Below are 13,261 nucleotides of genomic sequence, written 5' to 3'. Positions count from 1 at the left end.
GTGTCAGATTTGACCTGCTTTCCCCAAGCACACTGGGTAGTGGATAAGGGAACTAGGATCTGTTGAGCCCCTTCTATGAGCCAGGGATTCATATTTTAATTCTTCCAATAACCCATAAGGTTGCTATTATTATTCGTATTTTACAGATGAGGAAACTGAGGCTCAGAGAGGCTATAGAACAGCCAGGAAGTGCTGGCACCAGGAGTTAGAGTATAGCTGACAGGACTTCCCTGGTGGCGCAGTGGTTAAGAATCCGCCTGCCAATGCAGCGGACACGGGTTCGAGCCCTGGTCCGGGAAGATCCCACATGCCGCGGAGCAACTAAGCCCGTGCACCACAACTACTGAACCTGTGCTCTAGAGCCTGCGAGCCACAACTATTGAGCCCACGTGCTTCAACTACGGAAGCCCACGCTCCTAGAGCCCGTGCTCCGCAACAAGAGAAGCCACCGCAATAAGAAGCCTGCGCACCGCAACGAAGAGTAGCCCCCGCTTGCCGCAACTAGAGAAAGCCTGCGCGCGGCAACAGAGACCCAACACAGACAAAAATAAATAAATAAAATAAATAAATTTATTTAAAAAAAGAATGTAGCTGAAGCTAAGCTACTGTAAAAAGAGACCTCAACATACCGTGGCTTAAACAATGTTGGTTGATATTCTTTCTTCCTCATATAACAGCCCAAGGTTAGTAAGAAAGCTCTTCTCCAGGCAGTCACTCAGGGACCCAGGATCCCACCACCTGTGGTTTCTACAGCTGGAGTGGCAAATGTTTTTCCGTAAAGAGATAGGTAATGAACATTTGGGGCTATGCAAGGCATATGGAGTCTGTCCTTACTACTCAACTCTGTTGTATCATGAAAGCAGCCACAGACAATATGTGGATGAGTGGGTGTGGCTGTGTTTCAATAAAACTTTATTTATAACAAACAGGCCACAGGGTGGATTTGGCCCAAGAGGCTTAGTTTGCTGACCCCTGCCCTAGAATAGCGGTTCTCAAAATGTAGTCCCAGGGACCCAGCAGCATCAGCAGCATCTGGAAACTTGTTAAAAATGCACCTTCTTAAGCCACTCCTGAGACCTACAGAATTAGAAACTCTAGGGGTGGGGCCCAGCAGTCTGTATTTTAAAAAGCCCTATGGATGATTTTTTTTTTTTTTTTTTTTTTTTGGTGGTACGCGGGCTTCTCACTGTTGTGGCCTCTCCTGTTGCGGAGCACAGGCTCCGGACGCGCAGGCTCAGCGGCCATGGCTCACGGGCCCAGCCGCTCAGCGGCATGTGGGATCTTCCAGGACCGGGGCACGAACCCGTGTCCCCTGCATCGGCAGGCGGACTCTCAACCACTGCGCCACCAGGGAAGCCCACCTCGGGATGATTTTTATACATGTTGAAGTTTAAGAACCACTGTTCCAGAGCCCTGGCTGCACGAGAGCATCACCTGGGGAGCTTTCAAAGTTCTCAATGCCCAGGCACATCCCAGAGTAATTACATTAGACCCTATGGAGTAGGACCCAGGCATCAGCATTTTTAAAGCTCCCCAGCTGAGGCTAAGGTGCAGGCAGCATGGAGAAGCACTGCCTTAGAGCACTGTCACCATCTGCATGGTCACTGGCTTGCCACCTGGCCTACTGCCACACCTGCCTCTCCAAGGATGATGTCCTTTGCTCCCTGAGATCTGGGTTTTTATCTCTTCCTTCGTCTTACCTCCCAAGCCCCCAGCACCCTGGCCCTTTCCTGGGGACTCTACATGGGGCTTCATGATATGAGAGGACCTTGGTTCAAGTTTGTCAAAGTAACCCATCTCTGGCAGGAGGTGGGCAGGAGGAGGGGACGACTTCATGGGGGGTGAGTAGTGGAATGGAAAGCAACCAGAAGAGGAGGGAGGTGACAGCAGGAGGAAGACTTGGATGTGGAAACACCTAGCACAGTGGCCTGTCGCTGGGGCTCAGTCAAGTCCAGTTTTCTTCCCCATCCATGCTCTAGGGTGACCGAGAGCAGTTTCCATGTATCCCGGAGCCTTCCTTTATACGGAGAGCACGTACGTGGCGCTTACTGTGTGCCTGTACTCTGAGTGCTTCACATAACTGAACTCATATCCTCACAGCAACCATCTGGAATAGGAACTATCATTACTCCCATCTTATAGTTAGTGAGACTGAGGCTTTAAGAGGTTAGGTACAATAAAGATGTTTAAAAAAAAAAAGAGGTTAGGTGACCTGCACAAGATTACACAGGTAGTAAGTAGCAGAGCTGGGATTCAACCCAGGAAGTCTGGCTTCAGAGCTGAGCTATTGGCCACTATGCTCTGTTACCTCTCTTCGTAACAGTCACAATGATATTATTATTCCCATTTCACAGAGGAAGAAACTGAGACCATGAAACTGGCCCAAGGTCACAGAGCCTGGAGGTGGTAGAGGTAGGATTTGAACCCAGGTCTCTCTGCCACCAAAGTCCTTGGATTTGCCAGTTTGCCCCACAGGCTGGTTTGGGTTCCCTCCCATCTTCCCTCCATCTGTCCACCCAGAATATTCTGGGTTTGCATGTGTGTGGCTGACTCACGGGGGAGAGGAGGGTGCATCCTCTGGAGTGAAAAGGCAGATTTCTTTTCTGTTCAGAGCCTTCTTGGGTTGGTGCTGGGAGAGCTGCCAAACCCAGCTGACAGATTTCCCCTGCCAGAGCTGCGGAGTGGGTGGGCAGCCCCCAGGGACCCCAGGAGGCCCTGTGACACCAACTCCTCAGATGAGTCGCAGCACTCAAGAGAAAGACGGGCATGCCTGCTTCACCTGCCTTAACTACAGTCTCTTTCCCTGAGGGAGTTTACTGGTTCCAGTTGCCAAAATCTCTCCACACTTCCTCTCTGCTCTGGTCCAGAGCTGAAAGGAACCCCAGGAAACCATTTGTTCCAGGCTTGCCTTTAGGCAATTGACATAATCCTGGCTATTCCCATTTCACAGATTCAGTAACTGAAGTTAGCTGTGGCTCCTCATTGGATTGTCCTCTTTCCATCAGCCCTATAATTTCCCAAACATCCCTGATGGTAAGAGTCACCTGGGGTACTTTGTCAACTCTCTAGATCACTGGTCTTCTGCTCTGAAAATTCTGATGCAGTAGGTTAGAGCTGGGGCACACGTGATTCTCATCATCAGGGATGATGGGAAATACTGACTAGAGGGACCCCTACTGGGTGCAAGGATTGTCCCGCATTTCAGGTGCAGCCCTGACTGGCTGCCTCAGCTATGCCCCAAATAGTAGTAATTTGTCCCTTGAAACATGGATGAGCAACATTTCACCCCCAGTCTGACTCAGGAAATCAGGAAGGGGCTGGAAGGATGGTGTGGGTGGAGCCTTCACCCACTCTGGCCAGTTCTGCTGTGTCCTCCAGGGGATGTTTGCTGAGGGCTATTAGAGACCTTCCAAATGTCCTCAGATTTTGGATATCTTATCCCCACTTCAACCAAGTCCTCCAGATGCTGAGGGGCTCCTACTGGCTGGAGGGTCTCTAGCTCATTTGTTTGTGGTCTGTGTAGGGAAAGCCAAGATGTGGTGGTTTTAAGATATGTATGCAAATTCTTTGATACTCCATCCTGTAGGTGTGGAGTTTGATTCCCTTCCCCTTGAGTGTGGGTGGACTTAGTGACTTCTCTCTAATGTGTAGAAGAAAGTGGAAACAGCAGCATGTAACTTCTGGGACTAGTCATCAAAGGTGCCATGGTGGCCTTCTCTTTCTTGGGGAGAAAGCTGACTGCCATGTGGTGAGAACACTCAAGCCACCCAATGGAGAGATGGTCAGAAACTCTCACCTGGTGAGAAACAGGCGCCTCCTGCCACAGCAAGTAAGAACGGAGGCCTTTGGCCAATAGCCACGTGAATAAGCCATTTGGAGCAGAACCACCAGCCCTGGTCAAACCTTCAGATGACGGCAGCCCAGACCAATGTTTTGTCTGCAGCCTCATCAGAGACCCTGAGCCAGAACCCCCCAGCCAAGCTGCTTCTGAACTCTGATTCACAGAAGCTATGAGATAAGAAATATTTGTTGTGAAATAATAGGAAAAAATATATCTTGGTCTTTGTCTCTGGTTCCTGACACAGAGCTTCTAAATCCCTTGGACATTCCCGGATGATAGGAAAGTCTTTTGTTCTAATGAGGCAACTCTTGGTGGGCTCCTGGAAACCTTCAGGATGGTGGCTGGTCACCGGAAAAACCAAGGCACGATTAGATGTTTGGAACTTGCAGCCCCATCTCCCCATCCTTCAGGAAGGGGAGAGGGGCTGGAGATTGACCTAGTGATCGATCGTGTCTACATGAAGAAGACTCCATAAAAATCCCCCAAATCTGGGGTTCGGAGAGCTTTCCAGTTGGTGAACAAATCCACGTGCTGGGAGAGTGATACACCCGAACTCCATGGGGACAGAAGCTCCTGCACTCTGAACACTTCCAGACCTTGCCCTGTATATCTCTTCATCTGGCTGTGTATCTGTACCCTTACCATATCCTTTACTATGTAATAAACCAGTGAATGCAAGTAAGTGTTTCCTTGAGTTCTGTGAGCCATTCTAGCGAATTATTGAAGATGGGGACCAAGAAGGAGATCCTAGGAGCCCTGATTTATGACCAGTTTGTCAGAAGTACAGGAGACAACTTGGGGTTTGCAATCGGTCTCTGGAGGTGTGTGTGTGGGAGGGGTCAGTCTTGTGGGACTGAGGCCTTTATCTGTGGGATCTGATGGTCTTTCCAGGTAGATCCTGTCAGAATTGAGTGAAATTGTAGGACACCAGCTGGTGTCAGACACTTGCTTGATGTGTGTTTTTCCTGTACAGTTGTTTTAAGTTTGGGGTAATTTTTTTTTTTTCCGCCATGGGACGCGGCTTGCAGAGTCCTAGTTCCCCGACCTGGGATCAAATCCATGCCCCCTGCAGTGGAAGCTTGGAGTCCTAACCACTGGACCCCCAGGGAATTCCCTTGGGTAATTTTTTTTCATACAACAATAGATAACTAATACACAAAGCAAAAGCAGAAAGACCCTCTACAAGCTGAGAGGGTAGTGAGAGAACTGAGGCAGGTGTGATACCGAAAGACCTGCCACCGCTTGGTGGACAGGGAACCAGCATTTGCAGGGCTGGAGATCAGCGCTTTTAGGTGCGCCCTTTCCTTTGCTGTTAGGGCTCTTATCCTGCCTGCTGTGCACGTGAGGCTCAGAGAGGTCAAATCACTTAACCAAGGCTGCTCAGCTGGTCGGTGGAGGCGCCAGGACTTGAGAGCAGTCTGTCTGCCCTTGGCCGTGCTTTTTCATCCTCCACGCTGCTTCCGTGATCTTGGTGACCTTGGGCAAGTCTTTCTGAGAGCTTTGCACAGAATTTGAGCAGGCGGCTTACACATCCATGAGAAGATTGAAGCTACCGCTCCCTGGCCCTCAATGCTCTGATACAAGGTGCGTGCACAAGGCTCACACAGCCTTCGCTCTGTAGGGTGCCCTGGAGTAGGGTGGCCCTGTGTGCTAGAGATCTAGTGACCCAAGGATGAGTTTCAGCAGCTTGGCTTTGGGGGCCCCATGCAAACTCGCAGCAGCCCTCGAGAGCACCCTCTACCCCACCCTTGCCTCCCCCTGCTGGACACACAGACACCCGCACCCAGGCATCATCCCCTGCCCTTGGCCTAGCTCCTCTGGTCACCTTTATCCACACAGAGGCCAACAGCGGGCACTTGTTCAAGAAACATGGGCTTGGGGTGATGAACCTTGAGGCCATCCTGTCACCTGGACCCTCAGGTGTGAGGCTCTCACCACTTACGGGGACACGACGCGGGAAGCATTGGCCGAGGGGCAAACCCAGCCTTCAGGGGTGGGTTCTCTCCTGGAGAGTCAGGTCAGGAGCACAGGGATCTGGGGCAGTCTCGGGAAGTAGGTTGCTTAGCAGTTGCCGGAAGTTTCCGTCCATCTCCCGGGGCCTTGGCCATCACCCTTGGCATCTGACTTCTTTCTTCCACACCTCTTTCTGCAGGCCAGGACAGATGCCACTCCAGGACCCCTCCCCACAGCTCCATGCAGGCCTTCGATGGGCCACTCCTCAGCCATGTCTCTCTGATCCACAGCTTGCATCCTGGCCGCGACCCCCGCTCCCACCTCAGCGCCCCCCTGCCCGCCCCAGCGCACATTCTCACCCCCTCGGCTGACAGCCCCCATTAGCTCCACGCTCACAAGTAGTGGAGCTCCCCCAGGGAGCTTCCTGCAGCCCCACCCCACCTTGCCCCCCACCCTCTTCCTGAAGAGCCCCCACGGGCCCCTACGCCTACTCTTCCAAGCCCTCCGCTCTTCCCCAGTCCACGTACTGCGTCGTCCTCTTCACCAGCCTCTCTCCAAGTGGGTTGAGTCCGGGGTCGCTCCCAGGGCTGAAACCCCTTCTGTAGACAGCCCCACTCCCCTGCACCCACTCCCACACTAGGAGTAGAAGAAAGGCAGATGGATAGGGGTGTCTGCACAGCTTGTGGGGGGGTGACGTGTGGAGACAGGCAGGTAGGGCAGGCCCCAGGATGGACAGATGGACAAGGCATCCAGCTTTCACCTCTCCCCGAATGGCCACAGGAGGAATGAGGCTGCCGCCCCATGCCTCTCGCAAGATGCTGAGAGTGTGAATGAGAACAGCTTGTGAGGGGCTCTGACGGGCAGGGCCTGGTGAGGAGACCTTTTGTAACCTTCCGGACCTGGCGTTGAACCAGCGGACAGGTCACATGACCCAAGTTGCTCTGTCCCTTTAGCCTTCCCAGCTCACGTCCCAAATGCCCCTTCTCTCTGCAAGGACTCTTCAGTCTGGGGAGGGGACATGGATTTGTCTGGGGAGGGAGTGGTGGTTCTGGGATGCATGGTGTATGTGAAACCTTATGCGTATGTGCGCACGTACGTTTTTTTTCCCCAGAGTGTCTGCAGCTTCTCGAAGGGCGTCTGTGACCCATGAAAGGGCCCACCTTGGTACCAGGCTATCCAGACTGGGCTCCCATGTATGTTTAGTCCCAGCAAATCTGGTTTCCAAGTTTAAGGGCTGTCAGCATTCACCCTGAAGAAGCGCTCACCTCTTCACGTTGAAACCCTAACACTTAACCTGCTTTGGGAGATTTGAGATCAGACCTGCCCGGCAGGTGCATCCTCTATCCTTCTCACCCTCCCAGGCACACAGGTTTCCCTGCATTTCAAAGTGGACCAGCCTCGCGTTCCAGCCACACCCCAGGCTACAGGAAGTGTTCCCAGCAACAGGGAAGTCATCTGCCCCCTGCAGACATCCTGCATCTCAGCAGCCCCTTCTCAAAGGCTTTTTTAGAAATCTAATGGCCATGGGTTCTGCGTTGTGTAGGAGTTTTTGTATGTTTCCGGGACCTGAATTCAGCTCCCTAAAATGAAGTACAAAGAGGATTGCTCTTTGGCTAATGGCCTTGATCACGGCAGAAATGACTTTTGTCTTGATCTTTTCTAAATTCTTCCTCGATTCTGCTTTGATATGAGGTCTGAAAGTTGACCACAGCGCGCTCATGAAAGCCAAGTACAGCAAAGAGGGAGCTTTCCTAAAGGACTGCCCTGTCCCAGTAGAACTTTACCTTATTTTTTTTACATGTAACAAATTCCTGAAAGCGTCTATGAATATCAAATGTATCACAGTTGGATGATGCCCTTATTCTATACAAGAGGCAATGCGGTCTAGTGGTTCAGAACACTGACAGCCGCCCTGGTTGCATGGGCATAAATCAGCCACTTCTTGGTGTTTGGCCGAGAGCTCTCTGTGCCTCAGTTTTCTGAAACTGAGAATGATTATAGTAACTACCTTGAAGGATGCAAACTAAGTGCAAACTAAGTGACTGAATACACTTAAAGCCTTAGAACAGAATCTTATTGCGCTCTGTGCGTTAATGATTGTTGTTGTATGTGCAAACTAAGTGACTGAATACACTTAAAGCCTTAGAACAGAATCTTATTGCACTCTGTGCGTTAATGATTGTTGTTGTATGTTTTAAGGTGGATTCTTTACTCTGAAAAGAATGATCGACTCCCTAATTATATCTTGCCTCTAAGACACAATTAATGACTATTTATTTCTAAGACTTTTTTGGAGGGCTGCTGCCATGCGGCTTACAGGATCTTAGTTCCCCAACCAGGGAAGGAACCCGGGCCCTGGCAGTGAAAGTGCTGAGACCTCACCCCTGGACCAAAGTCAGGGAATTCCCAAGACTTTGTTTTCTTTCCCTCACGTGTGAATCCAATCAATAGGCTCAGGACCAATGAACACTCATTGAACCTAGAGATTTGATGCTTTCAGCATCCTGATGATTTTCATCTTAGTTTCAAAATTATATTAAGTTTGTGAAAACTTTTGTTTTTTATTACTAATACTTGCACTTTTAATTTCCTGGTTTTGCTCATTTTTTGCATCAGTAAACACAATCAACATATTCAAACACTTGCACCAACATGTCATATGGCACAGGTCAAATGGAATGGGGATGCTTTAAGAATGGGATTGTTGGCTGGTGGTTTGTGTCACCTTACAACAGCTCAACATGTTTGCCAATATACGTGCAAAATCCAAATCTGGCAAAGGAAAATCAATTTAGGGATGTTAAAGTCCAATGTAATATGACGATGGCAATGGCTCGAGAGGCAAAGACCACTGAGGCTGGCACATGTTTCTGGGTTCAGGTCATGATCTGTTTGTTGAAAGCACAATTTGTTACCATGAACTTGGAGACAGGTAGCCTTCCCCTTAATAGAAGACCCATTCCAAGAGAGCTGGCTATAAAGCAACCATTTATAAAATGTCATATTTTTTAAAAAATTCACTTTAAAATTAAGATGGTCTTCAAAGGAAAATGGGCTACTTTGAAAAGTTTTGGTGATGGGCCAGGTCTATGTCATGCTGGATTGCGGGGAGAGAGATTTGAGAGTGCTTTTCGTAATTGCTGTTCCTTCCTGTAGCAGAAGCTTCAAAGGAGGTGATTCTTAAGGGGAATTGTGGTGAGTTCTGCTGTGCACCCTGCTTAAGAAGTTACAGGGGACAGCAGATACTCAAGGCTGCTTCCTGACTGTGGCCTGGACCCCTCCCTTCTTTTGTTCCCCTGGAGAGTGTCTTGCATCATAGCTGATAACTCTCACTAACATCTCTAATTCTTTTATCCCTCATTTCTTTGACGTCTCCTGTGATTGTGGTTAGTTAGGTCGAGTTGGAGTTCTTCATTCTCCTCACAATTAGGGTTTATGTGATCTTGGTATTCTCCTTACTTTGTTGGCTAGATTCTAGAAGCTGGAGAAGACACATGTGACGTTGAGCGGCATGAGTGGCAATGAAACATCAAGAGAGTCCTGATGGAGACTTTCACATAATAATGGGATGGCTTTGTATATAGAAGCAACCACTGGGCCCAGAGACGGAGTACCATCACCAGAGAGCGCTTCATAAGGACAAAACACAGAATTCCTTCCTTCCCCTCTTGTGGTAATGCCCCCTACTTTTTTTTTTATAAATTTATTTATTTGTTTATTTATTTATAGCTGTGTTGAGTCTTCGTTTCTGTGCGAGGGCTTTCTCTAGTTGTGGCGAGCGGGGGCCACTCTTCATCGCGGTGTACGGGCCTCTCACTGTCGCGGCCTCTCCCGTTGCGGAGCACAGGCTCCAGACGCGCAGGCTCAGTAGTTGTGGCTCACGGGCTTAGTTGCCCCGCGGCATGTGGGATCTTCCCAGACCAGGGCTCGAACCCGTGTCCCCTGCATTGGCAGGCAGATTCCCAACCACTGCACCACCAGGGAAGCCCGCCCCCTACTTTTAAATTCTGGGATGTGAGTTGTTTTAGTGACGGGGGCTTGCTAAATTGACAAGGGATGGCAGCTGTCATAATGTCAAGTGGTGTTTGGATCATATGAACATTTGTGAATTTTTTTTCTATTTCCATCCCCTATGCCTGTCTTGCCAGTAGGCATGTGAGGTCAATCATACCTTCTCAGCTTCTACAGGTCAGCCTGGCTACCACTGTCCCTACATAATTCTGGGGACTCCAAGGAGGTTCCAGAGACCAAGGAGAGTCCAGTATTATGGTCCTGGCCAGACTGGGATTTCACCCTTGACCTTCCTCTCATCCTTATGCTTCTCCAGACCATAAAGATTTCTCCTACTCGGAACACCTCAGCTGTATGCTTGCCAACCTCGTTAGTCCCAAGGCCTCAAGTCCTTAGATTAGGTGGTTCCAGGAACTCCTGCCTACCTCCTCTCCCCCAGACCCCTGGGCATTTGTCAGAGCTGACAGAGCCAGACGCCATGTCATATTCCTTCCACCAGTGGGAATGGGCAATTAACATGTGCAGTGCTGCCCGTTGAAAGCACCTGCCCTCGAGAGTTCTAGAAAATAAACTCTTACCCAGCTTTATCGATCCTGGAATCTCACATTTTAGTAAAGTTCATTGACTTCAAAGGAGGTGTGAAAAATTGTTCAGGCCCACTCGGAAATCCATTATAAGTGGTTCTGGCATTTACAAAATTTTATTATTTTCCCGACTATGAGAGTAATACATGCTCATTGCAAAGAATTAAGAAAATACAGAAAGGTGCTCATGGAAAGAAGCAAAAGCTCCCAGAATCTTCTCTCTCAAAAATAATCATTATTAGCATTTAACGTGCCACCCCTTTTTTTTTTCCTGTGCACAACTATTTATAAGATTAGGTGGTACGTTATATACAATTCTGCATCTTGCTCTTTTCATTTTATACAACCAGAGCTTTTCCCTATGTCATTATCTAGTTTTCAAAAACGCCATCTTAATGACTACATGATATTTCATTGTCTGGTTGTATCAGAATTTACGTAGCCAGTTCTCTATTTGCGGGCGTCTAGGCGGTTTCCTATTTTTCGTGATTATAAATGGTGCTGTGGCAAATATTCTCGTCCAGGAAATCTTTGTCTGGGTTTCTGATAATGGCCTTAGAAGAAATTCTCCGAAAGGAAATTATGGAGTCCCAGCTCTGCTGTTTGGTACCTCTCTCTTTACAAATGCCCTGGGGAAGTGAGTGACTCCTGTCACCCCCTGAACTGGTGGCCTTTGCTGTTGCCTCTGAGGCCTAGACAGGAGGACCTTTTATTCATGTCGGAGAGAGATGCAAAGGGGGCCCCTGCAGCCTCCCCAGGCTACTTACCTGAACCCACTCCATGCAAAGCAGAGTTCCCCCTGCAGGGACCATTTCATAATTAACTTAGAGGCTAAAGCATATTTAATTAGCCATGAAAACCCTCCCAGCCGTCTGCCTCTGTTTTTATTTTGAGGAAAATGGCAGATCTTTTTTTCCCTTGCACTCTCTTTTTGGGGATGGAGCTCATTTCCAGCATCTTAGTTCTTTTTTTTAACGTCTTTATTGGAGTATAATTGCTTTACAGTGGTGTGTTAGTTTCTGCTTTATCTGAATCAGCTATACATATACATGTATCCCCATATCTCCTCCCTCCCACCCTCCCTATCCCACCCCCTGGGTGGACACAAAACACGGAGCTGATCTCCCTCTGCTATGTGGCTGCTTCCCACTAGCTCTCTATTTTACATTTGGTAGTGTATATATGTCCATGCCACTCTCTCACTTCGTCCCAGTTTACCCTTCCCCCTCCCCATGTCCTCAAGTCCATTCTCTACATCTGCGTCTTTATTCCTGTCCTGCCCCTACGTTCTTCAGAACCATTTTTTTTTTTTTTAGATTCCATATATATGTGTTAGCATACGGTGTTTGTTTTTCTCTTTCTGACTTACTACACCCTGTATGACAGACTCTAGGTCCATCCACCTCGCTACAAATAACTCGATTTCGTTTCTTTTTATGGCTGAGTAATATTCTATTGTATATACGTAGCATCTTGGTTCCTGTATGGAGCAGAGCCCCTGCTCTGCTGTGGTGCACCAGAGTGGCAGAGCTAGGGGCTTAGCCTGAAGTGGCAGTCAGGGTCAGAGGTCACGCAGGCCTCTGCGTGCAGGAAGGCACTTTAAAGGAAAAGACCAACACCCTCATTTCTCAGGTGAGGAAACGGAGGCCAGGAGAGGCTCAGGGTGAGTCTGAGGACACTGGGTCTGAGGGCCTACTTCTTTGCTCCTTTGTTGTGCCCTCCAGGGAAGGGGTATGGCTTTGCTTTCAGCTGCACTCCAAGGCCAGAGGATTTAAATGGAATCCTAAGGGCTATAATGGCCCACAGTGTCGGAGCACTTTAAAATGTGCAAGTTGCATTCCCAGATCGCATCTTGCTGGACACTCACCCCAGCCCCAGAGCACTCAAGGGAGACTCAGGAGGTCATGTGACTTGCCTGTAGCCACACAGCTTGTGAGTGAGTCTGGAGACTGAGATGGAAACATTAAGTGCTTTGATCTGAATTGCTAATATGTCTAAATGCCTTTCATTTCCATGGTATTCCTTAGAAGGCCCTGACCAGGAGCTCACGGAGGAAGGGTCCAATGGAACGTTAGTCCAGTTACTTCTCGTGACATCACCTCCTCCAGGAAGCCTTCCTGGAGTCACCCCCCTACCCAACTGAGTTGGGAGAGAGGACTGATTCTCTGCCCCTTTGTCACCTCACATGTACCTCAGTATTACAGCTTAAAGCTCTCAACTTCCTATTGTCCCCAGTTCTAGCAAAGAGCCTGGCTTACACTAATACATCAATAAATGAAATTGAATTCAATGAGACTGAAAGTGGACATAGGAGTGATTGCTTCAGTAGTTTCCCCTCCTCCTTCCCCTTCACTTTGGCAGGGGGTCATCTGTGATCCTTCTGGGGGGTGAACATCATGTATGCATGGGGATGGTCCCTGAGGGCTGCCATATGGACCCACTCATGCTGCCAGGCTGGCTGTGTGCCCCAGATCCTGGAACTGTCAGCAGAGATGGAGATCTAGTCCACCGACTCCAGCCAGGTAGGGGGTACTGGAGACATCCACCACCAGGTAGCCTTGTGCTTTTTGGGCAAATCATTTCCATCCTCTGAGACTCGTTTTCTCCTTTATCAGGCGAGGCAATTAGCCTGGACCCTTTCATCCCCGATATTCCATGTCCTGTGACTCTATTTATCATGACCCCTGGGAGAGTCCAGGAGTGACAGGATGAGGGCCAGGACAGAAAGATGGAGAAGTCAATTCCAGCAAGAGGTCGAACGGAGCGCTGGACCCGATAACCTAGCAAAAAAGGCATCCTGCATATCGAAGTTCTGAGCCAAAGAGGAAAGTGCAAACCTTCGAAGAGTTCCTGGATCTAGTTCAATGTTCCT

General features: G+C 49.1%; 1 protein-coding gene across 1 annotated transcript in view; it reads left to right on the top strand.

The window, feature by feature from the left end:
* The window catches only part of LOC309838508 (ADP-ribosylation factor 2), a 59,136-nt gene extending 49,798 nt beyond the window's left edge, over positions 1-9,338 (top strand). The window contains exon 5 of the mRNA XM_082679621.1: positions 9,266-9,338. Coding sequence (XP_082535747.1) covers positions 9,266-9,319 — 54 coding nt within the window. The 3' untranslated portion in view covers positions 9,320-9,338. The remainder of the gene's footprint in view (positions 1-9,265) is intronic.
* Positions 9,339-13,261: the final 3,923 nt, after the last annotated feature.

Source organism: Grampus griseus (assembly GCF_964374135.1).
Source record: "Grampus griseus genome assembly, chromosome: 20".
NCBI classification, from domain to species: domain Eukaryota; kingdom Metazoa; phylum Chordata; class Mammalia; order Artiodactyla; family Delphinidae; genus Grampus; species Grampus griseus.
This window is presented reverse-complemented; position numbering and strand designations above follow the sequence as displayed.